The sequence below is a fragment of the Heterocephalus glaber genome, unplaced genomic scaffold (assembly GCF_053883595.1).
Source record: "Heterocephalus glaber isolate CG9 unplaced genomic scaffold, H.glaber_assembly_v1.0 deba00001689, whole genome shotgun sequence".
Taxonomy (NCBI): Eukaryota; Metazoa; Chordata; class Mammalia; order Rodentia; family Bathyergidae; genus Heterocephalus; species Heterocephalus glaber.
In genome coordinates this window covers 14,947,096-14,972,555 of record NW_028258414.1, presented here as the reverse complement: position 1 = coordinate 14,972,555, position 25,460 = coordinate 14,947,096, and the positions used below count along the sequence as shown (strand labels likewise).

At 51.3% G+C, this 25,460-nt stretch overlaps 2 protein-coding genes and 1 pseudogene across 13 annotated transcripts in view; 1 reads left to right on the top strand and 2 right to left on the bottom strand.

The window, feature by feature from the left end:
* Positions 1-1,067: 1,067 nt before the first annotated feature.
* LOC147821871 (U2 spliceosomal RNA) lies at positions 1,068-1,221 on the bottom strand (annotated as a pseudogene).
* An 8,435-nt stretch (positions 1,222-9,656) lies between these two features.
* Cyp11a1 (cytochrome P450 family 11 subfamily A member 1) lies at positions 9,657-20,008 on the top strand. Of its 2 annotated transcripts, none has more exons than XM_004855473.3 (9): positions 9,657-9,997; positions 12,744-12,899; positions 13,642-13,841; positions 14,682-14,885; positions 15,494-15,654; positions 18,068-18,234; positions 18,482-18,560; positions 19,060-19,257; positions 19,647-20,008. In XM_004855473.3, the coding sequence occupies exons 1-9, from the start codon at positions 9,726-9,728 to the stop codon at positions 19,776-19,778; spliced, it is 1,569 nt and encodes a 522-aa protein (XP_004855530.1). In that variant the 5' UTR covers positions 9,657-9,725; the 3' UTR covers positions 19,779-20,008. The 2 variants fall into 2 exon arrangements, with proteins under 2 accessions (XP_004855530.1, XP_021092573.1); XM_021236914.2 differs by lacking the exon at positions 9,657-9,997 and adding an exon at positions 12,203-12,379.
* A 1,295-nt stretch (positions 20,009-21,303) lies between these two features.
* Ccdc33 (coiled-coil domain containing 33) overlaps positions 21,304-25,460 on the bottom strand; it is an 88,058-nt gene continuing 83,901 nt past the window's right edge. For 5 of the 11 annotated variants that reach the window (XM_087199092.1, XM_087199100.1, XM_087199099.1 and 2 more), the window contains 8 exons: positions 25,306-25,397; positions 25,043-25,174; positions 24,854-24,953; positions 23,719-23,882; positions 23,321-23,422; positions 22,757-22,843; positions 22,260-22,400; positions 21,304-21,511 (listed from right to left, as the gene is read on the bottom strand). In XM_087199092.1, the coding sequence (XP_087055218.1) occupies positions 21,383-21,511; positions 22,260-22,400; positions 22,757-22,843; positions 23,321-23,422; positions 23,719-23,882; positions 24,854-24,953; positions 25,043-25,174; positions 25,306-25,397 (947 nt within the window). In that variant the 3' untranslated portion in view covers positions 21,304-21,382. The remainder of the gene's footprint in view (positions 21,512-22,259; positions 22,401-22,756; positions 22,844-23,320; positions 23,423-23,718; positions 23,883-24,853; positions 24,954-25,042; positions 25,175-25,305; positions 25,398-25,460) is intronic. The other 6 variants (XM_087199093.1, XM_087199094.1, XM_087199096.1 and 3 more) reach the window with 6 other exon arrangements.

The following is a 25,460-nucleotide window of genomic DNA, read 5'->3' as shown; positions in this document are numbered from 1 at the left end:
TCATTTGGTTATTTTAAAAATGTTAAATGATGTAAAGAAATTTTTACCTAAACTTGTTACCTTTTAATAAAGTGCCATTTAAGTAGAATGTACTTGTTCTTTTTTTTAATTCTTTTTTTTTTCCCAGTACCGGGGATCAAAACTTAGGACCTTGTGCTTTCGAGGCAGGCGGTACCACTGAGCTAAATCCCCAGCCCCTTAGAAAGTACTTGTTTATGGATGTATTTGATAGTTTACTAATAATGTCCATTTTCAAATCATTAGAGTGACATTGTGTGGACTGTATATCATTTAGGCAAAATCAACTATCATAACACAATTACATAACAATCACTTAAACATAAACCTGCAAACATCCATCATCATGAATAACTTTAGTGGAGATCATTAGTATGATCAAATCCTGCATCTTAGAAGGCCTGAACACTTGAGAAACACAAATATATTTAGTATACCATGAGGTTAGCAATAGTAATTAGCATCACAGCTATATAGAAGTCTTTATATATACTAAGTTTTTTAAGACAAAATTTAAATTTTTAAAAACATTTATATAGTGTAACTCTACTGACAAACACTAAAGGGTATCTTTAGTGCTCTTATAAGTTTAGGAAACAGTGTTACTGACCACAAATAGACTTATTATCTAATATATAAGTGTATCTTATTTATACAATGGCAAAATGTTTGATGTAGGTCACATTTTAAATGGCAGGACCAAATTTTAAAAGAAGACAAAAATTTTGATCATTTGATATGTCTAAGGCCTAGATATAATGTATATTGTATAAAAGAGTGCTTATTAGTTACTTTGCATGTATTAAAGTTAAAGGCAATTTTTCAGCATATTTTGTCTTCAGATTGATTTACATCTTTAGTCTCAGATATATATAGAATGTGTTACAAACTAAGATAATAGTAGTTTAAGTAATTATAACCTGATTATTGAAAACATTTTCTAAGTCAACATTGAAATAATCTAACTTTTAAAACTCAGTTTTTTAAGTCACAGCCTAACAATGGAAAACATAAGAAATTATTTTAGTAAAATATAAAACTGTTGTTTTAAAATCTAATTTAACCAAGAGAATTTTAAGATCTCAAGAAAAACTTATTGCTTTTGACATAGAAAGCTCAGTCTTTTAATTATAGCCAACTTAGTTCTATATACAAATATAATTTTTACTACACTTGATCTTAGCCAAAAGGCCAAGAAGCGATACAAATATAATTTTAAAAAATCACATTTGTTGGAGTGGGGCTCAATAAGACTCTGGGTGAAAAACTGGAGAAACTGTATCCATTAGTGGAGAAAACTGAGCAAATTAGTTCAGGCAGCTGCTTTTTCAGTCACAGAGGGCAATTTTGCCCAGTAATTCCTCAGGCCCAAGGGCCCCCACCTAGGATAATATTTTAAAAAATATATTATTTTAATATTAGAAATTTAACTTAATAACAAAGCAACTTTAAACCTTAATATATATTAATAATTTATGAAACACATTTAATAGACCAAAATATGTTTAAGAAGCCAAGAATACTTGAATTTACATTTAGCAACTGATGATTTAGATGTGATAAACATTTATAAACATTAATCTTATTTACATTTACCTATTTATTCATCTTAACCATTTAGATGAATCATGAGAATAAAAGCATAGCACAGTTAACATTTGTAAGCTATATATTTTTATTTTCTTTGACCAAGGAAAAACTTTTAAGTTATTGTATGCAGACAGCATTAGACACTGTATTTCTCTTTCTTGTTTTTGTTGTTGTTGTTGTTTGTTTTTTGAGACAGGGTCTTGCTATGTAGTGAGGCTGGCCTTGAACTTATAGCAATCCTCCTGCCCCACCCACCCGAGTGCCGGGATTACAGGCATGCACCATCATGGCCTGTGGACATTGTATTTCTAAAACCAATTTTTAAAATAAATATTATCTGGATTTGCTAACAGCCTGTATGGAAACATGTCACCATTTTTTTTTTTTTGGTACCGGGGATCAAACTTGGGACCTGCGTTTCTGAGGCAGGTGGTGGAACCACTGAGTTAAGTCCCCAGGCCCGATGTCACCAATTTTAAAGACATCTTTATTTTTATCTTATTAACTCACTGTTAAGCCATGTGAACAAAAGTATTGCACTATGAGTGTCAACTTATGTATAAGCCAACTTAAGCAGAACTTTTGAAGTATAATATATACCTGGAAGTTAACACACAGAAACACACATATTAACCTAAATCACATCTAACCTTTATGTTACATTAACTCGCCTGTAAGCCTTGAGCCTATTAGCTCTCATCTGGTTGTGTTTTGAGTTTGGCCATCCTTCAAAACCTGTACAATCAATTCTTTGTTTGGGAAGCCTTAACCAAGCCAGAAGTCTATAAGGACAAGAAATAAAAATAAAAAGGAATGAAAACACTGATCATCTATTCTATGCCAGCCACTGTGCCCCGGGCTGCAGGTCTCTGAGGTTCCAGGCACATCTCTGTCCCTGGAAGTCCTGGAGTGATTGAGTGACAGAGGAGACATGTGGCAAGGTAAGATCACCAGCTCCCTTCCTGGGGAAGCGGGATGAAGAGCAGGCCTCAGAGTGACTGTCTCAAGCAGGCTTCCCTCCTGTTCTTTCCTGACTTGCTCTAACTTACTGTGGCTCAGGTGGCTGGCTGGGAACATTGCCACCAAAATCAGAACAACCTCTTCCAGCCTCCCTGGAGCTAGGTGCTGTCACGCAGTTAAGTTCTGGCCACTGTGATGTAGCTGGATGTGTGTGGGACTTGGAGCAGGGCTGATTACATGGAGCAACTGTGCAGGGAGGGGCTCTTTACCTCTTACTCCTCCTCCTGGTCACTGACATGGTTAGAGCTCAGCAGCAGCATTTTGGACCATGAAGTGGCCTACAGGTGCAAATTAAGTGGTTATATAAGGAAGCAAGGAGACTGAGCCTGGGGTTCCATGGGACCCGCACACCAGTCCTGCACTGCCCAGGATTGAACTCAGGTCTTTGCTCTTGCACAGCAGGCGGTGAAACCACTGAGCTAAATCCCTGGCCCCTCTTCCTTCTTCTTTGAGACAGGGACTCAAAACTTGGGGCAATCCTCCTGCCTCAGCCTCCCCAGTGCTGGCATGCAAACAACCCTTGCAGCTTCTAATGTCTTTAAGCCTGTGATTTGCATTTTCTCTTTCTCCACCCTAATCAGATCACCATCGATAAAGCCACTTTCTTCTCAATAGTCCTGTTGGGTGGGTGTTCATTTTCCCATGAGCAAATGAGGAAACTGGACAGAGGGGTTGGCAAAGGCCCCTTGATGGTGGTGGATATGGATTCAACTGCATATTTGCCAGCCTCGTGAGCCTTTTTACCCTTTTCCTCCTACACATTGGGGTGACTGAGATAGCACTGTTTGAGCTGGAGGTGGTGACATGGAAGGCATGACAGGAAGGACCTGCTGGTGCCCAGAGGATGCAGGGCCCATCGAGGCCTCAGCAGGTTGATCTGGTCTTGAGACTGGAGCCCGGGTAAGGGACTGGGTTGAGATTGGTTTTGATCTTAGAAACCTGGTACTTGTTGAGCATTCTGGGAAACCACATGGACAAAAGCCCACAGGGGCATCAAATCTGCATAGTCAGTGGTGTGAGGTTGCCAAGGATTGCAGGGCCACCCAGGGGGGCACATGCCCCCCTGCCACATGTGACTGTGACCAGTGGACAGGATAAGATGACAGCTTCCAGCCTGGGCCCCTCCTGGTTCCACAGTGCATGGGCAAGGGGAATATGTGGAAGCTTGGATTGTAATTGGGGCAGCTGCCAGGCAGGGGACCACAGAGTCTGTGCTGAGATCTGAGGAAAACATGCTGCTTTCTTTGTGGAAGGTGTCACCTTGGTGCTGCTGGTGAGCTGCCACAGTCTCTGGCTGATGTCACCGAGGCTGGAGGCCCTTCGGCACAGAGCAGGCTCTCTGCAGACTGCCTTTGGCAGAAAGCCTGTGCCCAAGGGAGGAGTGGGTATGCCCATTAGAACAATGACAGCCACTCTTGAGAAGGGATCATTATTTTTCTGCTAAAATATCATGCTCTGGGTTTGCTGAAAGTGGCTTGATGCTGTTGTAATCTTGGGTCAAGTGGCTGTGTAGGGATGGTGTCTGCTGTCATCTGGGATCTATAAACCATAAGAACAAGAGAGGGGTCAGGAGGACATGGCTTTGTGTGTCTGCGTGTGTGTGTGTCTGCGTGTATGTGTGTGTGTGTGTGTGTGTACGACCTGTTGAGAGAGAACTGGAAGATCATACAATGCACACATCTAAAGTGTACAGTTTAATGGTTTTCATGTATTCACAGTCATCTCCACCATCAGCTTTAGAACATTTTCATCTTTTTTGATTTGTTTTGAGACAGGGTCTCACTGTATAGTTCAGGCTGGCCTTGAATCCTCTGGCCTTAGCCTCCCGAGGGCTGAGATTACAGGCAAGCGCCACCACGCTTGGCAAGAACATTTTCATCTTCATCACCCTGAGTCCTTGTACAATTTACATATTGTAACGCCCTAAGCAACCACCAATTAATTCTTTCTCTCTGAAGTCCTGGGGATTGAACCCAGGGCCTTGACACTAAGCTACATCCCCAGCCCATTTAGAATTTTTTGTGTGTGGAGACAGGGTCTCGCTAAGTTGCCCAGGCTGGGCTCAAATTCGTGACCCTCCTGCTGCAGCCTCCCAGGTGTTGGGATTACAGGTATGAGCAACCATGCCTAGATTTACTGCCTTTTACAGGTATTTTAAATGTATCTTTATTCACCAGTGGATGAGGGTTGCCGTAATATTCCCTAGTCTAAAATCTGAGTTATCGTGTAGACAGCTGCCAGGCAATGTTCTGTGGGGAACGTGTGTTTTGTGTTGCACATACTTTTACCACGGGGCTTTTGTGTTGTGAGATGATTCCACAGCTATCTGGTCAGGACTGCCTGGGAAAGCATGTGAAGAGGGTGGGCTGGGAGGATGGATCTGGGGGTCTGGAAGGGGTCAAAGACAGGGAGGAGGTGACATGGGGCATTTGGTGGTGGCCAGATCCTCCTCTGAGGTCCTGGAGTGAGCCAGCCACATCCTGACCTTAGCCCAGTGGACCCGGGCCACCTTCCAAGGCAGCCTCACTGACTCATGACCCAGGTGGACAAGGAGGGAGGACAAGGAATTGGATTCCAAGGTCACATTTCTTCCTTTGTTCCAGATGGCAGTTGGCACTGTGACTTTGGCCATGTATGAAGGATGACTGAAAAATATAATGACCACTTAATTTAAAAAAACCATTGCAGTAAAAACACATCACCAAGAATAATGAGATAAGTGTATTCAAAGCAGGGAGGAGGGTTGTTTTTTTTTTTTTTTTTTTTTTGCTACTGGGGATCAAACTCCGGACCTTGTGCTTTCGAGGCAGGTGGCAGAACCACTGAGTTAAATCCTTAGCTGGGGAGGAGGGTTTTGAGGGGCATTCATGGCAAATGGGTCTTTCACTATAACACATTTTTAAAAATGTAAACATTCAGCATATTTTTGAATCACACCTTGTAGGCAGCCTGCTGAGCCTCAGTTTTCTGTTGCTGGGACAAAATACCCAACATCCACAACTTAATGGAGGACAGGGTTATTTGGCTCATGGTTTCAGGGGTTTCCATCCATGGTCAGCTGGCCCTGAGGCAGACATGGGGTAGTGGAGGAAAGCTGCCCACCTCATGTCATCCAAGAAGCGGAGGCCAGGGAAGAGCCAGCAAGCAACTCTCCAGGAACCTCTTAGTACTGTCAAGTTCCAATTAAGACTGTTACCACACACACACGGTCTTCTCCACATTCCCCAATCCAGGCCTCTCTACTTCTGCTGGGTGCTGGGCCCATTTGCTCCACATGGACATGGCATTGGAGGAGCTTTGGAGGAAGCCCAGGTAGAATGGGATCACAGGGGACCTGGGATCGGGTTCAGATAGCTAGGCAAGCTGTGTCCTGCTCACTGGGGCCCTGTCCTTCCTCCAGTACAGCCCAGTGAGGCTGAGACAGGACTCCAAGTAGACACACTGTTCCCTGGGGAACTGCCCCTTGTCCACTTTTTCTTGCCTCGCTCTCATCCCGAGACAGGCAGTGTGTCAGCCAGAGAGAGCTTTCTCTGAAGCCAGTCCCCTGTACCTGCACAGCCTTGCTCCTCCACCCACCTCCTGCAGTGCCAGGCTGGCCTCACCTACTCTCTCCTGCCCAGCCTCCTCTCTGGCCTTTCCTTTTTCCTCTGCTGCTTTCTGTCTGCATAGGTATCCCTATTTTGCCCCCCAAAGGAAATAAAAGCCACCCTAACTCAACTTATCTTTCTGATCCAGGTGCTGTCCAGGTCCCTGCCCCCCACGGCCAAACTCCCAGGAGTCATGAGGTGCAAGGCTTGTGTGGCCCAGAGGACAATGTCCTGTAATGGACAGGAACATGCTGAGTAGCTGTGTGACAGAGGTGACTGTCACCAGAGAAGTCAGTGAGCTCTGGGCCTCAGCTGGGAAGAGGCTGACTGTGGTGGGTCCAATTCGGAGCCAGGCAGGACCCTGCCTTGGTGGCTGCTCTCAGTCCCTTCCCATGGAAACTGGCGGCAGGAAGCCCGAAGGCTGTGTCAGACACCTAACTCACCATCCTGTCCTAGTAGTTCGGCCAGTCAGCTTCATGTACTGATTTATGTACAGTCAGTGGTACTGATGATGGCTTATGTGTCAATGTAGCTAGGCTAGGTCCCCACTTAGACAAACCCTAATCTAGGCAGATATGATTTTTTGAGACAGGGTCTTGCTATGTACCCCAGGCTGGCCTTGAATTTGCAGGGATCCTCTTGCCTCAGCCTCCTGAGTGCTGGGATCACAGGTGTCCACCACCAGGCTCAGCCTAGGTGGATATGATTAAAGTCTTTAATCAGCTGACGAAGTGAGGGAGGACAGAACATACTTCCTGATGCCTTCTGGGAACTTGCTTAGTCAGCCCGAGGTTGTACAAGTCATTCCTGGTACTGGGCCTTGAACACAGGACCTTGCACTGAGCTGCATCCGCAGCCTTTTTTATTGTTTGCTTTGAGACAGGGTCTGACTAAATTGTCCAGTTTGGCCTTGGACTTTTGAACCTCTTACCTCAGTCTCCTGAGAAGCTGGTATTAAAGGTAAATTGATCTCTCAATTCATATTTTCTACTCTTCTGCTTCTTTGGTTGAACCCAGACTGATATAAGTGTTACTTGAATTTTTTTCCAGTGCTGGGCATTAACATGCTAAGCAAGCCCTCTGCCATGAAGCTACACCCCAGCCCTTTAAATTTTTTTTAAATTTTAAAATAGATTCTCAATAAATTACCCAGGCTAGCTTGGAACTTGTGATCCTCCTGCCTCAGCCTCCTGAGTAGTTGGGATTATAGGTGTGAGATATCATGCCCAGCATGACTTGAATTTTAAATCCATCTATGTGTATTATCTTGATAAAACTAGACATTGAAATAGAAGTTTGATAAATAAAAGTTCAGTCACCCGGAAAAAAAAACAAAGAAGCATTCATTAGAAAAGGATGGGAAAGGTACACAGAAAAATGTTTTTTAACAGTTATCTCAAGGTGATGGAACTACAGGTATTGTGGTAACTGTCTCCAAATTACAAGTAAGATGGTTTAAATGATCCAACTCAGTTTTTTGAATTGAGGTGCTAACATGATGTTTGAAATATAACAGTATGACCAAATTTTAGCAATATAAGTTGTTTACTACTGTGCCATCCAGAATTCTTAGTTGTCACAACATAAGTCACTGTGACTAAGATGTAGCAGGAAAGGAGTTTGTCAAGGGAGGTTAGTTACATACAGGAGGGTAGATAATCAGGCTTCTATGCCATGGTGTCAGGAACATCACTTGAGTTACATCCCAGAGCTGCCCTGGTGGCCACCCATGACCCCCACAGGGCTTAGGCCCGGAAGCTGGCCCAGGCTGGAGGCTTTTGTCGGCCTTGTGTCAGAGTGTGTGCACAGGGTGCCTGGCTTGTCAGAGCTCAACAACCAAAGTTTCATGAGGGCTCATCTGATTGGTGGAGCCCAAGGCACCTGGGTGCATTCCAGTTCCAAAGGATGCTGGGAAAGTCCGTTTTAGCTTCTGCTCTAAGAGGAGATGTGCAGTTAGTGGGTGGAGAATCTCTATAAAATCGGTGGGAATTTATATCCTGACACTTCAGCTCAGGATGCTAAGCTGTTTTGATAAAAGGCAGATCCAAGTTAATTGGCAGAATCAATTGAGAGAACAAGGTGGCTGTCACCTGAATCATCTGCAGGAGGGCAGTTTAGGTTGGCAGGGCCCTCACCCCAGCTGGGAACCACTGAACAAACTGCTGCCCCTTCCCTGCCAGATAGCAGTGACCCACAGTGCCTCCAAGAGCTGCTGGCTCCCAGCGCCCACCTCTGAATCCTCTGTGCCACACTGGGTGGGCTTCACTCTGCCTGGGGAGATAATCCCTGTGGGCTCGAGCTGGCACATCCTCACAGTGCCCAGGAGGAAAGGCTTCACCAAAGCTTATTTTGGGTTCATCTCTTTTTTAATGAGTCAGTGTCCTCTTGGGAAAGTCCTTTGGTTTTTTTCTACAAAGTAATCTGATAGGAACAGATGCAAATTTTTTCATTTTTCTTTTTATTGGGTAACATAATAAAAAACATCACAAGTATGTAGTTCAGTGAGTTTTGATATACTCTGAAGAATAAGCATTCCAAGAATTCCAGAAAGTTCTCTTGTTCCTCTTTCAATCATTACTCTGAGACAACCACTTTGAACACCTTAAGTAAATTTTGCTGATCCTTGAAGTCAACCTGGAATCCAATGGCATGTGTCTGACTTCTTTCACTCAACACTAATGGCTCATAAGATCTTAATTTTCTTGTTTGTCCTTTTCCTAAGTATTCCATAACAAACAAATAGGACTGTGATTTTTAAAATTGCAGGGGGTAGTGGTGCATGCCTGTAATCCCAGCACTTGGAAGACTGAGACAGGAGGATGGCCTTGAGTTTAAGGCCAGCATGGGCTGCGTAGCAAGATCAAGGTCAGTCTGAACCACGTAGTGAGACCCTGTCTCAAAAAACCAGTAATAATAATAATAATAATAATAATAATAATAATAGTAGTAGTAGTAGGAGTAGGAGTCGTAGTAGTAATAATACTTGCCAATTATCACCTTTTCAGAGAACATAGGATTTTTTTCTTTGGCAAGCAGAAAAAAAGTAGAACTTTAAAAATTAGGGAGCTATAAAAATGTTTATAATCACACATACGTAAATAGCAGGGTCACAAGGAAGATGTCAGATAAAGTTGGCAAAGTGGCTCTGACTTTCTCTTGGGCCCCTACTGACCCCTAAGTCCAGGCTGTCCCATCTTGAAGAGACAGAGCCTGGATGTCATTCCTGGGGACAAGAAAGGTCTCAGCACAAGTTAAGAGGAAAATGTCTCTGGGCCTGCTCTGGCTGTCCCTGGGGACATAGACTAAGGGTCTCCTGTCTCTGGCTGCAGAGATTCTAGGCTGGACATCAGGCCTGGGTCTGGGAGGGGCGGTGAGCTCAGGAGGAGTGGCAAGGGCTTCACTTCCCTCTCAGCCTTGAGCCCGTCCTTATAAGCATGGCCCAAGGTTCAGGCTGGTTGCACTGTGGCAGAGTCTGTTCTGAAGGGCACGTGCTGTAGTAGCGGGTGGAGTATGCTGTCCAAGAGGCTTTCCCTGCACTCAGTGCTGGTCAAAGGCTGCCAGGCTTTCCTGAGCATCAGCCTTCAGGGCCTAACAAATCATCCCAAGATGCTCCCTAGAGGCATGGCTGGCACCTCTGCCCGCCGTCCTCGCCCCTTCCAGGAGATCCCTTCCCCAGGTGACAATGGTTGGCTAAACCTGTACCATTTCTGGAGGGAGAAAGGGACTTACCATATCCACTACCGCCATGTCCAGAATTTCCAGAAGTACGGCCCCATTTACAGGTGAGCCTGGCAGAGGGCGAAGGGCAGAGGGTGCAGGGTGGAAGCAAGTGGGGTAGGGAGGCGCAGGTGGCTTCGGGTGCCAGACCCCTAGCTACTTCCCAGTGCTGGTGGACAAGGATGAGTCCTCCCCTCTCCCAGCCCTGAGACCTGAGCCTTCTTCAGGGAAACTATACACTGGGGTGTGTGTGTGTGTGTGTAGAAGAACAAACCCCCCATCATCCCCAGGACACCTCATGAGGGGTTGGAGGCTGAGCTTGAGGATCAGGCTCCCTGGGACCGGTCAGAGCCCTTTCCTCACCTTGCCTTGCATAGCTTTGTGCTGTCCCCTTGCTTCTGGAAGCATCTGCCTTGCTTCTGCCAGCTGCAAAGCTGTGCCCTGTGCCCGGCTTAGCATTGTCCAAGTCAGTAGCCTTGAAGCCACTCCTGAGAGCAGTGTCGGAGAGGGGCGGTGCCGGCCATGGTGGCTAGGGGTGGGGAGGGGAGGCCAGGAGGGCCACTGGGTAAGTGACAGGATCTTTAGCCACGCAAAGAATTTTAACAGGAAAGTTGTGGTAGGAAGGTGGCATGTGTGCCTAGTCCTGTCCTGCCCCCTCTCTCCCACAGCCCTTTGATGTCCAGTCCAGACTTTTTTTTTTTTTTTTTTACAGTTGCTTGGAGGCAGAGAGCCCCAGTCCCCACGACTGGGTTAGGAGAGGTGGCTTCTTCTGTGTCTCTGGACCTATGTCCTCAGTGTCCCTAGTTACCCTGGTTCCTGCCCTTTTGCTCCTTCTCCATTTCCCAGTCCAAGTAGGATGCCTCACTGGATTAACTATCTCTGTTTTCTGAACCACTTTCCTCTGAGTTTTTGCCCTGTCCTTGAGGCTGGGGTTATGATCCCCATTTTATCTTCGGGAATGGTTAGGATTAGACAGGGTAAGGTTGGGGTTAGCCACAGGATTAGTCAGGGTTAACCAGTGTTAGCCAGGGCTAAGCCAGGGCTGGAAAATGAATCGTGTGACTCCCAGGTCTGTGTGCCAGGATTAGGCTACAGTTTACAGCTGCAGATAATTAACTCTGGAATAAACATGAGGGATTTAAAATAAAACTTTCAAGGCTCTCCCCACACTACAAAGGCTGTTTCCATTCTTCTTCTTCTTTGTGTTTTTTCTTTCAATACTGGGGATTGAACCCAGGGGCTTCACATTGAACTTCTGCCCCAGCCCTTTTCATGTTTTATTTGGAGACAGGGTTTTGCTAAGTCACTAAGTTGCTCAGGCGGGGCTCAGACTTGGGGTCTTCCTGCCTCAGTCCTCCAGATTGCTGGGATTACAGGCATGTGCCATCACACCTGGCCAGTGTTCCCATTCTTTATAGAGTAGGTAACAAAGTGCAGTCCAGTGCAGATGAAGAATTGCCATGGAATCCATGGATAAAATTTGAGTACCACAGCAGCTGAAGTGTGAATGAGCCAGGTCTTTAAGGCAGTCCTGAAAGGAACCGACCTCCCTGGACATGCTGGGGTAGCTGTTGCTCAGGCCAGATCAGTTTTACCTTGGGCTGGGTTCCCAGATGGCATAGATAGCAGCCCAAGGCCTCAGGAGCCTAGGCTGGGGACTAGAAAACACAGAATTTTCTGGAGGCCATAAATAAGCCAAGGTCAATACAGGCAGGCAGGCACAGGCCTTGGGGCTCCCTGGCGAAGGCAGCACTCTCTGAAGCGGGGAGGAGAGAGTGAGGGAGGGAGAGAGGAGGGGAGGGAGAGAGGAGGAGAGGGAGGGAGGGCACACTTGGACCTGTACAGGTTCATTTTTTAATATGTTGCCTTAAATATATGTTTTCAATTAATTATACCTTAGAAAAAAGGAGATTCAAGAAAGTAGCCTTCTTTTTTCCCCTTCCCTTCCCTTCCTTCCTTCCTTCCTCCCTCCCTCCCTCCCCTTCCCTCCCTTCCCTTCTATTCCCTTCCCTTCCCTCCCTCCTTTTCTCTTTCCTTTCTTCCTTCTCTCCCTCTTTCCTGCTTTTTTCTTTCTTTCTCTCCCCCCTCTCCCTCGCGCCCTCCTCTTTCTCTTTTGCTTACATAGCAGAAGCACATTGCCTTACAGTTCTGGAGCTGGAAGTCAGGGGCTGGTGGCTTGGGCTGCTTTCTCTTTGGCCTTTCTCCAGGGCTGTGAGATGCCAGCTTGCCCCTGGCTTCACACAGCCGACCCTCTGTGGGTCAGGACTCTGCCAGTTGCTCTGTGAGCCCCTTACCTGCCCAAGTTTATGCCAGGGGTCTGATGTTTTATTGCCAGTTTAGTTCAACAGAGATGAAACGCTCTGCGTGACTCCTGGAGAGGGTGACAATCTGCACTATGACAATCCTAGAAGGGACAGGCTGGCCTGGGACACTTGCCCACCCAGCTGGTGAGTCACTGCAGGGCGCTCTCTGTGGAGTGACATGCATGTGTGCCACTGACCTAGCTCTTAGGGTGGCTAAGAGGCTGAGGTATGGGGGAGGGCAGCGACACTGGAAGGAGAGTGTGGGGCAGGGGACCAGACGGTCTGCTGGAGGCCAGGGGTATGTGACAACAGCAATCATGAGGCTGTCACTCACAGAAGGCTTGGCAAAGGTGCCATCTGTGTCAATGCCTTCATCCATCCCTACATATGGAAGAGGAGCTGGAGACCCAGAGCTGCAAGGCTTTGTCCACACCCAGAATGCTGTGGCCCACAGGACAGCTGTTGGGGTCCTCTCAGACTCACCCACAGCCCCCTTCTTGTCTCCCAGGGAGAAGCTTGGCAACATAGAGTCGGTTTATATCATGGACCCTGAGGACGCGGCTTTGCTCTTCAAATGCGAGGGCCCGCACCCTGAGCGATACCTCATTCCACCCTGGGTGGCTTATCACCAGTACTACCAGAGGCCCGTTGGTGTCCTGCTCAAGTGAGTCCTACATGTCTGCAGGCTGGAGAGCTGGGTGAGAAAGGGGAGAGCCTGGGGGAGGCTGGGAGTCGAGTCCCTGTCACCCTCCTGCCACCACAGGACAGAGGACGGTGACGATGGTGACAGGAAAATGTCAGGCTGCAGATCTGCATGAATAACTCAAGATCTTGCAAGGATTAAGTCTCATCTGATTGAGCACCTGATGTGTGGCAGGGCTAGGGTCAGGTCCAGGGGCACCATGACAAACAGGTCTGGGCCTTGCCACCTTGAGTCCCCTATGATCTAAAGGAGGTGTGAGGAACGAGGATGCTGGCTCAGTGTGAAGGCCTTGAGTTCAATCCTCAGTACCGCACCCCCCCCCAAAAGAAGTGTGCCATTCAGTTCTGAATCTCTGAAGTCTCCCTGCTGCAGTGAATCCTGGGACACCTGAGGGGTGTGGAGGAAGAGAAACCCACTTTATTCGGGAGAGAGAAAAGATGACCTTGGAGAGGCGCTTGGTGTTGAAGGTGTGTGAGGGTTGGAACACAGGTGGAGGAACGAGTTTTAGAGTCACAGCAGCAAGAGCGGCCGGAAGCTTCATCCTTCTTCTCTTTGTCCCTTCTCTCCTCGGCCCAGCAGAGGGCACAGGGAGCAGGCACTGTGTGGTGCCAGGTGCTCGGGCTCGGGCCCAGGCCTGGAAAGCCCTGTTATACCTCGGCATGGACCATACTGGGATCTGCAACATGGGCCTGTGTTTTCTCAGGAAGTCGGAAGCCTGGAAGAAAGACCGTGTGGTCCTGAACCAGGAGGTGATGGCACTGGAGTCCATTAGGAACTTTGTGCCCCTGCTGGAGCCAGTATCCCAGGACTTTGTCAGTCTCCTACACAGGCGCATCCAGCAGCAGAACTCCGGGAAGTTCTCAGGGGATATCAGTGATGACCTGTTCCGCTTTGCCTTTGAGTGTAAGGGTCTTGCACTGGCTGGCAGGGGTTTGGGGTGAGAGGGCCCAGAGTTCATCCTCTTAGCTCAAGACCCAGCACAGCCCCCGCAGAAGTGACAGGCCTGCCTTCTGGGAGGAGCTGCTGGACACATCTGCCACCATCAGCCACCTATCAGGTAGTAGTGTCCCCCATGTCTGGCACTCATCTTGGGGGGTGAGGATCCTCAAAGGATGGATCCCCTTTGCCATCATCCCCCAAAAGTCAGAGGTTGGCTTAGCCCTTAATTCTGTAAGTCTCCCTCCTCTGAGAAACAAACCTTTGAAGTCTGGGAAGAGAGAGGAAGGTTAGGTGGTTATTCACAGCTAGGTGTTGAAGGATGTGTAGGAGTTATCCAGGCAAGATGAAGCAGTCAGGCAACTTGGGCAAGGGGAGTAGCATGCGCATATGGCTTAATGGAGATCATGTGGTCACTGCAGGAGATTTGGGGTGCTCTGGGCTTGCTATAAAACCAGCATTCAGGTTCCTCACCTGGCAGGTGAGAAAAGTTTGAAGTTCTTGTGGCTTCTTAGGCACAGCCAGACTGGGATGCAATGAGCAATCTCTCTTGCAGGCAGGGTGGCAGCTCGAGCCCTCTCCTTACCAAGCAGCCCTCCTCATGTCTCCTATGTGCCCTTTGGGGGCTGAGTAGTGGCCAAAAGAGCAGCTTTCTGCTGTCCTGCAGGCCCTGCTCTGCACCTGTTTCTTCCCTAGAGGAAGCTAGGGTTGGCTGGAGTGTGCTGGGCGTGGTGGGCAAGGTGTACAGAGGCTCTCAGCTTTGGGGTTGGAAGGGGCTGCTCAGCTTCAGTGCTCCTGCCCCTGCAGCCATCACCAACGTCATATTTGGGGAGCGGATGGGAATGCTGGAGGAGGTTGTGGATGCCGAGGCCCAGCGGTTCATCAACGCCATCTACCAGATGTTTCACACCAGCGTGCCCATGCTCAACCTGCCCCCAGGCCTCTTCCGGCTCTTCAGGACCAAGACCTGGAGGGACCATGCGGCTGCCTGGGATGTGATTTTCAATAAAGGTGAAGGCTTCTTGGGCAGAGCGCTGTCTTATCAGGGAGAAAGACGAGACCACTAAAAGCCCACGCCTCGGGCTACCTGTGTCCCAAGACTTGCTGGGGGCCACGGATGTGCCATGCAGGAAATCCACCTCTGGTGGGTAGGGATGAGCGTTGGGAAGACAGTGGAAGCCCTGGCCTTGGTGGTCTGAGCCAGGCTGTTGGGGAGGATTAGTTTTTTTGGGGTGGAAGGTGGGTGACCGGCCATGGTTGTACCAGGACCCTTGAGTAGAAGAGATCAGAGAAGGTCAGGTGGAGAAGGGTGACTGGGAGGTGCTGAGTCAGTGTCCCCTTGGCCCCTTAACCCACATGACCTTGGAAAGTGACCATCTGTGCCCTTGTTCCTTTCTCTGGAAAATAGGAATGACATCACATACCCCACAAAGTTGTGGTCAAGAATTAAGCAACATGAAGGGTTTGGTGCAGATTAAGTGCTAGGTAAAATGGCAGCCTATGGAGCAGGAGCCCCAGAATTCCATCCCTGGGTGCCCCCGTCTCCCCGAGATGGCCACATCCTCCTTCCTTGCCACTGCAGGGCCTCATGCCACTGTGTCCTTTGTCCCTCCCCACAGCCGACACATACACCAAGAACTTTTACTGGGACTTGAGACAGAAGAAAGACTTTCAGGACAAGTACCCCGGCATCCTCTATAGCCTCCTGGGAAGTAACAAGCTGCCCTTCCAGAACATTCAGGCCAACATCACCGAGATGTTGGCAGGAGGTGTGGACACGGTGAGTGGCAGTGGGCATGTCCTGGGCCTCCCTGTACCCACGTGAGTTGTCTGAAGCCCTGATGTTTAAGGGGGTTGTGTCCAGGTGGGGTCTGCCTCCTCTCTCTGGACACTAATCTAGGAGGGTGAGGTCAGAGGGCACCCACTGGCCGGGTTGGAGGCTGATCAGCCAGATTTCTCTGTGCCTGTGGGAAGGAATAGACTGGGCTACACTTTCTCTGGGTACCTACATGGGGCCATGGCCCATGTCATTGGAACTCCGATTCTAGACTGTTTATACTACGGGGGCTGGTGCTGTGCCCTCCTGGTCACCATGCTGGTCAGGATGGCAAGAGAGGTGACTTTGACCTAGCCCAGGAAAGGTCAAAATGCAACATTCAGGAGTTATATTTCTCCCAATACTTACTGCTTTTGCATCAGTGTACAGTCGAAAAATCCTTAAGTCAAACCATCCTCAGTAAAGACTGTCTATATGTTTTACATGACGTGAGGACTCCATAAAGAAACAAAGACTCAAAAGCAGGCAAACCTGAGGGCTTTTGTACTAGGCAGTGAGGCCCAGGTTCCTCATAGTCTTCATTTTTTAAATTTTTAATTTTGGTCTTTTATAACAGGCTCTTGAAATGTAGTTCAGGGTGGCCTTGAACTCACCATGTACCCTAGGATGGCCTTGAATTCACAGTGATCCTCCTGTCTCAGCCTCCTGAGTGCTGGGATTGCAGGGGTGCATTGCCATGCCCAGCTCTGTGGAGCCTTTAAGGGTGTGGCTTCTCAGATCTAGGAAGACAGGCAGACAGAGACCAGAAACATTGGAGTTGGTTTCTGGGGTCCTTTTGTCATTTCTTCTCCTCTCCTTTAGACCTCACTGCCCCATGGTACCCTGAAGTCCAGAGGCTTCCACTGTGAGGCCTCCCTCCCACTGTCTACACTGTATCCCAGAGGCTTCCCTGTGTGTGGCACTGGGGATTGAACTCAGGACCTTTGCACTGAGCTACACCCCCCCACCCTTTCTAAAGGTTTAAAGTCACTTTGCGGTTAATACTTTCTTTCCAAGGTATTATGCTTTGATGGAGGAGTTTAGTCCTTAAGGCAGTTGGAGCCTCTGAGTGCATTTGGGGCATAGTTCATTGCCATGAAGTAGAGGAGCTCTCCAAAAATTGCTCCCTGCACCCAAGCAGCCCTCACTAGGAGATGCCATTTATTTAGCACGTGCTACCTGGCAGGCAGCATCCTAAGCTTTTCACAGTGCTGCCTCCTTTACTGCTTGCCCAGGATATGGTGAAGTAGTCGCTGTCATCCTCTCTTCTTTTAGATGAGGAAACAGGGCTACAGACAGGTTAAATAACTAGGCCAAAGTCACACAGCTAACTTAAAGTCACAGTTAACTTAGTTAACTACCTTATTAAACAGGTCCCTTCCAACTACCTACTTGGGGACAGGCCTGGGAGGTACTGAGATAAAGGCACGCATGTGGTTGGTATGCACTTGCTTCCTGAGTGGGGAGGGAATTCCAGGAGGGGGAGTTAGTGTGGGGCAGATTTCTGGGCCTCAGGAGTTATGTGCAGCCCTGTGTCACCAGGGACCAGATGTGTGCTCTGTGGAGGTGGGGCTATTAGAGCCACAGGCAGGTATTGGGGTGGGGTTCAGGCCTCTGTATGTCATCTAGAGGCCTTGGGGAGCCAGGCAAGAATTCAGAGCTGGGAAAGGACTGAGTGGCCCTTTTTCATTGTTGCCTCTCCTGGGAGAAATGAAAGGTAGCCAAGCCTCCTGGGAAAGGTAATGTGCTGATGATCTGCGTCCCAGCCCCAGGGAGGGGGGTGTTCCTGGCTGGGGCCCCAGGCGGGCCTCTCTGTCACCAAGGAGGAGTCTGGGAGCGAGCGGTTTGAGGGCTGCCGGTCACAAGCCCTGGCTTCTGTTGACACTGGCTACTCTGTCTCTGTATATCCTGCATGTTACCTTCAATCCAGACAGAAGTCCCATCTTCCACCTGGCTTTGGGACCTATGTGCCTCGCTCTAAGCTCTACTGGGGTTTGGGGAGTCTGGCTAGGAGTGGGTGGCTGTTTGAAAGAGTTCAGGAGTAGGGGCAGTTAGTTGTATAAGAGATGACCCATGCAGAGGCAGGGTTGGCTTCTGAAGGCACCGGGAGTCCTTTGGAAGAAGCACTGACAGGTGCTGATGCTCTGTAGCTGGAGATAGATCAGGAGGGCTGGGGACAGGGACAGCCGAGATCACCTTCTTGGGTGTTTGCTTTTCACATTCTGCTTTGCTTCTGCCCATGATGTCTTGGAGATGGTGATGAAGGCAGAGAAGGGAGAGGTTCTTGGAGAGGAGAATTTAGCATGGGCCAGGGACCTCAAGGTGCCCAAGTGACCGGCCCTGCTGGTCTCTGTGTCCCCCCCTCTCTCCCTGCCAGACATCCATGACCCTCCAGTGGCACTTATACGAGATAGCTTGCAACCTCAAGGTGCAGGCCATGCTGCGGGAGGAGGTGCAGGCTGCTCGGCGCCAGGCCCAGGGGGACATGATCAAGATGCTGCAGCTGGTGCCGCTGCTCAAGGCCAGCATCAAGGAGACACTGAGGCAAGCCCACCCCACCCCATCCCACTGTGCCTCCCTGCCCATTCCCCACCCTGGCTGGGGCTGAGGGAGGGGTCCAAGGAGGGGCTGGCAGGGATCAGATGCAGGCAGCATGGAGTCGGAAGACAGCTGAGAAGGGGAGGAGGAAATAGATCCCCCGGGGGCTGCTGCTGGGGCCGGGACAGGATGGAGGGCCTGGCACGTGTCCCAGTCTTGGGGCCATCCGTTTCTGAGTGCCTTCTTCCCACAGACTGCACCCCATCTCTGTGACCCTGCAGAGATATGTTTCGAGTGACTTGGTTCTCCGTGATTACTTGATTCCAGCCAAGGTAGGAGCAGCCGGGAGCTGCACGTTCTGTCAGTCAGACAGAGGAGGCAGGGGGCAGGTGAAGAAGGCTGCCGTTGTGACAGATGGTGGCTATAGACTCTGTCCTACCTTTCTTCTGGGCCCTGGGGCAGTAGCTCTTAGTGGCAGCAGTCTGAGTTTGAAGGAAGAAGAGCAGAGGTGGGGGGATGGTGGGTAACGCTGCTGCCGAGTTGCTGATGCTCAGAGATAGGAAGTAGATCTCACCTCGGACCCTCCTGAGGCTCAGGAGCAGTGGGAGGACCCATTGTTATCCTGGCCTTGGGTTTTCAGCAGCCCTCATTTCCTGGGAGTGAGGTCCAGGGAGGGGCTAGACCTGGTTCAAGGTCACACAGTGAGCAGAATGCCAATGTCCTGACCTGGGTACTTGGGCAGCCATGTGGGCAGCGGATTTGGGGGGTGGGAGCACAGGAGCCTGGGGATGCAGGGTGGCCTGCTCAGGTCTCTGGCCACCTTTCCCTCAGACATTGGTGCAGGTGGCCAACTATGCCATGGGCCGGGAACCCAGCTACTTCTCCAAGCCCGTCATTTTTGACCCAACCCGGTGGCTAGACAAGGACAAGAACACTACCCACTTCCGGTATCTGGGCTTCGGCTGGGGTGTACGGCAGTGTCTGGGTCGGCGGATCGCAGAGCTGGAAATGACCATCTTCCTCATCTATGTGAGTGGGTCTTGGGGACACCTGGGCACCCTAGGCTCCCTGGTCCTTGTAAGTCACCAACCTCGCCTTCTTCCATCTCTGTCCAGAGCCCAGGAGGTGCAGGGCTGGAGCACATTGTCTCCTTCCTCTCCTGGGGTGACCCACGCATCACTCACTGAAGTCCTCAGGGCCATCGTGAAATGGGGAGGGGTGGGGAGGGATGTTGTAGACTGGTTAAGGGCAAGGCCTAAACCCAGGGAACAGGACGCTCATGGTGCGTTTAAATGAGGAGCTGGGGCTGCAGCCCTTGGGCTCCCCAAGGTGCACTCAACAGCCCTGTTTGCAGGTAGATGAGCCTGGCCTGGAGAGACAGCCCTCTGGCCCCTCCCTAAGTCCACCTCCTTTCTCAGGTGCTGGAGAACTTCAGGATTCAATTGCAGCAGTTGACAGATGTGGGTACCAAGTTCAACCTCATCCTCACTCCAGAGAAGCCCATCTACTTCACCTTCCTGCCCTTCAAAGAGGACACTGCCCAGGTGTGATCTCAGAGGGTGGCACTGCCTCCTACCAACAAGGCTGCAGTCAAGTGGGCAATGGCTGGAGGCGGGGCACTGGGCCTCACATCTGCAGTCCTGTGTCCCCACTCCTTCAGGGACGGTGGTTTGGCTCAGCGTTCACCTGCCCCAACTCCATTGAACCCTCCCCTGCCTTCCCCTCTAGCCCACTTTTCCCCTTCTCCTACCATGGGAAGACAATAAATGGCTGAACTATGGGAGTGTTTTTCTTTCCCGCAGACCTTATGGTGCTTGTCACCCTCGTGCAGATTGGGGCATGCAGGGGGGACCCTGATGTGACCACCTACCCACAGCAGCTCAGGCTGCTGGGAGTTGGGGCAAGGCTGGGAGGGGAGGGCTAGTGCCACCATGCGGGACAGGCAATAATTACAAAGGAGCTGGGGAGGTCCCCTTTGAGGACAAGATGGCTTGGGCCAGTCCTGCCCTCTTGGGTGGCACACCCAACAGTGCACTGCTTTGCTGATCCCAGGTGGGAGTTCCTTGTGGGGTTGGAAGGGGCTGGTGTGAGGTGCCTGGCCCAGGACAGGGGCCTTGCATGCTTGCTCCACCTCCTGACCCCTCTCTGGGTTTGCCATGCCTTCTGCCTGGCTCCAGGGAGACATGTCCAAGCCCTGGACAGTAGGCAGGGGACCAGAGCAGTCCTGGTGCATTATTGGGACTGTGTGACTGTCCCTGTCCAGGCCCTTAAATCCCTCTGAGTTTCTCAACTCTGGCCCAGAGCAGGGGCCAGCCTCTTGCGGGCTCTTGGTCCCCCAGGTCTATTTCCTGCAGGTGGACAGGGGACTTGTCCAGCCTGGGACAGTGGTCCGACTGGCTTGGGCTCTTCTCCCAAGGACCTGCAAGTTCTGGGTCCTCTCCCACAGCCTTTCTGCTTTTCCCCACCATGTACTCCTCCTCTCTTTTATCCTTTTTTCTCCTTCCTGCTTCTGCTCTGCTCTCTGGGCTTGAGTTATCTTTGGCTCAGAAATGTCAGAGCTGGAAAGAGAAAGACACCCAGCTCTGTGTGGGATAGAGGAAAAAACTGGTTCAGAGACTTGGAGTTATCCGAGGTCACACTGGATGCTTGCAGCCAGGACCCTGACCTGTTGACTCTCAGTGAGGCCCTGGCTGCTTTCTGGTCCCTGGCCGCACTTGGACACAGCCCAGGTGGATGGGGTATTTTACATGGTGATGCCCGGGAAGGCTTCAAGCCTTGCCCTGCCCAGGAGACAGATGAACCAACCACGTGAGAGAAAGGATTTCAGGCACGACAGATGTTGGGGGCAGGTGGGGAGTCCTGGGCTCCCTCCCATCTCCTGACAGGGTGGCTTCATTTCCCCTGGAGGGCAGGAAGGGGCTTGTCTCCTCTGTCCCTCTTCTCACCACCCCCCTAGTCCGTTACAGGCAGGAGCCTGTGGGGCTGAGGCCAAGGACTGGGGATCAGAGTAGGGTCTGAGAGGAGGCAGCAGGGCCCAGGCCACCCTGTTCCAAGAAAGAGAACACTTGTTGAGCTTCAGCATTTAATAAAGTCATCTTTAGGGGGTAGGCTCAGACTGCCCAGTGCCCAGGGAAGGAGGAGGCCTGCGTGGGGCTCACATGTGCTGGGAGCTGAAGGTCTCTGCCTGGGTGTCTGAGGGCCGGCTGGGCTTGGAGTCTGAGTCGGGCAGCAAAACTTCCTGCTTTGAGGGCCGCATGAGGTCCTTGGCATGGGTCGAGGCATTCTGTGGGAGGCAAAGTGGGCATGTGAGTGTATTCTCATTCCCAGGGGTAACCTCTTCAAGGCATCTTGGCCGGCCAGCCACAACACTGGGATCCACCACCCGTAACTTTTGGAAGATTTCTCAACTGATCCGACCACAGCAGATGACACCTAATTTCTCCGAGTCCATGGGCCTAGAGGGAGTTGCAGATGGTTTCTATGTCCCCGTCAGCCTCTGTGTCCTTGTAAGGCCCTTTCTGGGAGTTTGGAGCCTTAGCCATGAGCAAAATACTGAGGGCCAAGAGCAGAAGTCAGGGCCTTTGCTTTGAAGGGCCAGGGTCCCCAGGGCTGGGGTGAGGGGTGGTATACACAGGCCTGTTTGTGCCTTGGAAGCTGCCAAGATGGCACCCACCTCAACTATGTGGGAGCCTAAGGGTGGGTGGTAAGGGGACTCGGGACAGTGAGCTTGGTGAGTGGAGGCTCCTGCTACTCTGAGTATAGCCAGTCCTCGAATACAGGCAGTGACAGAACAGTCCAGAAGTGCCTGTGTGGGCCCCCACTCATCCAGTCATCTCTTCCTGGAGTTTCACAACAACTTGTGGGGGAAGGGGTTCCTGTTCTCCCAGATGGGTGGGGAAATTGACCAAGTGACAGCTTCAGTTGGTAGCAGAGCAGGAACTGAGCTCAGTACTTCTGATCCCAGACTGTGGGTTGGCCCCACCCAAGTTCTTCTTAAGCCCAGTGACTTAGAGATAGGGTCCCAGGCCTACCATCTGGATTCCAGCAGCAGGGTCACTCACAGGCTGGTCTGTGATGAGGTTTGGGGGCCGCGCAAAGCCATGTTCTTGCTCCTGCAGCCGTGTGGCCAAGTTCTGCTTCTCTCGGCCCCAGCGTCGGGCTGAGTCCTCTAACTGCAGACATGGACAGGAGTAGTGGGAAGATCCATGGGTCCCAGGGCCCATCAGGATCTGGGCCTGCTCGCTGGGCAGAGAGCAAAGCTACTGGGCAACGGACCTTGTGGGTGACGAGGTGAGGGTGACAGAGAGGGAGCCAAACAGCCAGACAGACATGGAGGACCTTCTCTGCAACCTGACAACATCCTGAGCCCAGACACTGAGTCCATGATGGTTCTGGACTCTGGTCACAGACCAAATCTAAATTGGTCATGCACTGAGCCCTGATCCTGCTTATACTCTGAGCCCTGGCTTTGGCCACAGACAGAGCAGTGGGCCTGGCCCAGCCTGACTGACCCCTGCACATTACCAACCTGGCTTTCCAGGGACAAGATCCGGCTCTGAGCCTGCTCCAGCTTGGCCATGAGGTTAAACTTGTCTGTAATACTGGCAAGGAGATCCTGTGGGCAGAGCAGAAGCTCATGTTTGGTCCCAGCTGGGGCAGCGACCCCAGGAACTCGGGAAGCTGCAAGGTCCTGAAGGGGAGACCAGCCAGGTCTGAGTCCAGTCAGCTCCTGGAGGCAGCACCTCTTTCTGAAGTTCTGGGCCTGAGTTTCCTTCACAGCTATTTCCTCTGCAGGTTTGGGGCACCACAGTGTTTTAATGTAAAAGGCATCATCGAGCTCCCTTGTAATGCCCAGGAGGGAGTTGGGCAGGTAGTCTTTGTGCAGAGTGAAGAATCTGTGAAGCCAGGGCCCCATCCCTATGTTTTCCCTGGATGTCTGCCATCCGAGGCTTCAAAAGGGAGCTCCCCTCCTATAAGTCCTGTCCTGTGCACCCCACTCCACCTGCTCTGACTCCAAGCAGCTTGTCATTGAATGTGTCCAGTGGCAGGCACCTGGAGTAGCCTACATGGAGGAGGGGCCTGGGACACCCACCTGTGCAGGCAGGGTCTCAGTGCACTTGGAGTGGCCGGGGCCATCTGTCTTTCGCATGCTCTCTGCCAAGTCTCCACCTGCTCCCAACTCCCTGGGGTCCACCTGGGATGGGGAAAAGGGCTCTCCAGGGCTGCACCAATCCTAGAAAATGCTCTGGAAGCTCGGAGAGGCCTGTGTGGGTGTGGCTGGGAGCCAGGGGTTTGCTTTTTCCCGGGATGCTAGGCAAGAATCAAGGTGAAGCTCAGATGCATGCATTCCCAGGAGCTCAGGCACACTGGTGAGCCCAGGAAGCCCAGCTCTAGGCCTGGGTGTTCAACTTGGATTGTGCTGTGGGTGATACTGGGCACCTGGTGATCAGTGCAGGTGGGTCCAGGCCAAGCTGTGCTGGAGGCTCTTACCGGAAGGGGCTGCTGCTGCAGGATGATCGGAGCTGATAGGTGGCGGTTCTTTTCCAGCTCAGCCCGCAGCCTTGAGTTTTCTGCCAGTAGCGCCGAGTAAAGGTCAACAGATGTCTCTCCTGCGGAACCCAGCTGGAGGCCAGAGGCTGAGGGCACAGGGAAGGCTGTGAACACCGCCACAGGTGTTTGTGAGATAGGCCTTCTTGCCTCCATGTCCCTGCCCTGGGTCAGCCCCAGCATTTTGCTCCTTGATGCTCTTCCTCTGCTCCCAAGCCATTGATGGCTCCCTACTGCCAGTGGAACCAGGCCCACACATCTCAGGCTGTCCTTCTAGGCTGTTTAGAATCGGACTGCAACATTTTACCCTCCCCTCTGTCCAACTATTTGGCCTCTGGATATTTCAGGCTGTCCTCTCTCTTGCCTTCCTTCTCTGCTCCCGGCATTCTTCCTCCCTGGCCCTTTGCCTGGTTGCGGCCTTCCCTAGATGCTCTCACCCAGGTTCCCAGGGACCTAAGGGTCCCTGAAAGGCAGGCCAGGCTTTCATTATTTTCTAATGCCTTTCAGACCCCCAGGGCCCCCAGCCAAGGGGGCTGAGCACAGAGCCAGGCTCGCAGAAGGTGTCCCTTGCTTTGGTTTCTTTCTCACTCTTCCCTGCCTATCCAAACAGCCTCTGGCTGGCAGTTCTAGGTGGCTGTGGTTAACCTGAAAGGGTTTCTGCACAGTGTTCATTCATTAGCTGGTTTGCTTTGCAAAGAGAATCTTTGAAGATATGAAATAATTCAAAGGATTTGGGTTACGGAGTCAGAACTGCTACCCAGGGTGGCTCTCTGTTGGGCAAGCCCCTCTCTGCTGGCCCCTGTGTCCCTGCCGTGTCCCAGTCTGCAGGCCTCTCCCTGGAGGGTTGGCCTCTTTCCAGCCTGGCTTATACCAGTGTCTCCCTAGAGGCATCCTGGCTGGAGGGAGCTCAGGGCCCTGGGGTGGGGGGCAGCACTGTCCTGGGTGTCCCAACCCACAGATGTGACCGAGTAGGTTCTCCTGCAGCTGGGGGTGCCAGAGGACTGGGCCTCGAGAGAGAGCTGTGCAAGAACTGGGGAGTGGATCCCCTCCTGATCAGAGTGGGGCATGGGGGACCCACCTGACTGCGGCTTCCCCAGTGGCTTGCTGGGCAGCATGGGCTCCTTCCTCTCCCGCAGCAGCAGCCGCCCCCCCAGCACCTGCTCCATCCTCTCTATCACCTGTGGGGCGGAGCACGAGGGGGGCTGGGCTGGGAGACGCCACACCTTCCCGTGTGCAGCCTCCCACCATGGGCGAGCCAGGCACCTGCCTTCTCCTGCTGTCGCACGGTGTCCTCCAGCGCCTTCATTTTCTGCAGCTTGTCCTGGTACCGCCTCAGCAGGGTGGCCTTAGGCTGCTGTGCCTGATACTGTACCAGCAGCTCCTTTTCTTGGTCATTCTTCTGCACAGAGAGGAGCGGTGGGTGGGAAGAATGGGTGCCTGGGGGAAACCCTGGGCACCAGCCACCCAGGTCCCCTGGGATCCCCTGCTGCCCCCTACACTGCCCACCCCTTCCTCTCAGCCCCCACTCACCCGAATCAGCTCATTCTGCAGGTGCTGCACCTTGTCCCTCAGTTTCTTCACATCCAGCTCACTTAGCAGCAGCTGCTGACTCATGGATGTTGCTGGGGTGGGTGGGGAGTCAGCTCATGGGAGGGGTCTCCATTTTCCCTCAGCAGGGGAAGGGG

What these genes read in the sequence shown, in the direction of transcription:
- Cyp11a1 (XM_004855473.3), top strand. Translation starts at nt 9,726, where the DNA reads ATGCTGTCCAAGAGGCTTTCCCTGCACTCAGTGCTGGTCAAAGGCTGC. An exon ending in GTTCCGCTTTGCCTTTGAGT is followed by an intron (nt 13,842 to 14,681) that starts GTAAGGGTCTTG and finishes CTGCCCCTGCAG; the next exon opens with CCATCACCAACGTCATATTT. An exon ending in TGACCATCTTCCTCATCTAT is followed by an intron (nt 19,258 to 19,646) that starts GTGAGTGGGTCT and finishes CTCCTTTCTCAG; the next exon opens with GTGCTGGAGAACTTCAGGAT.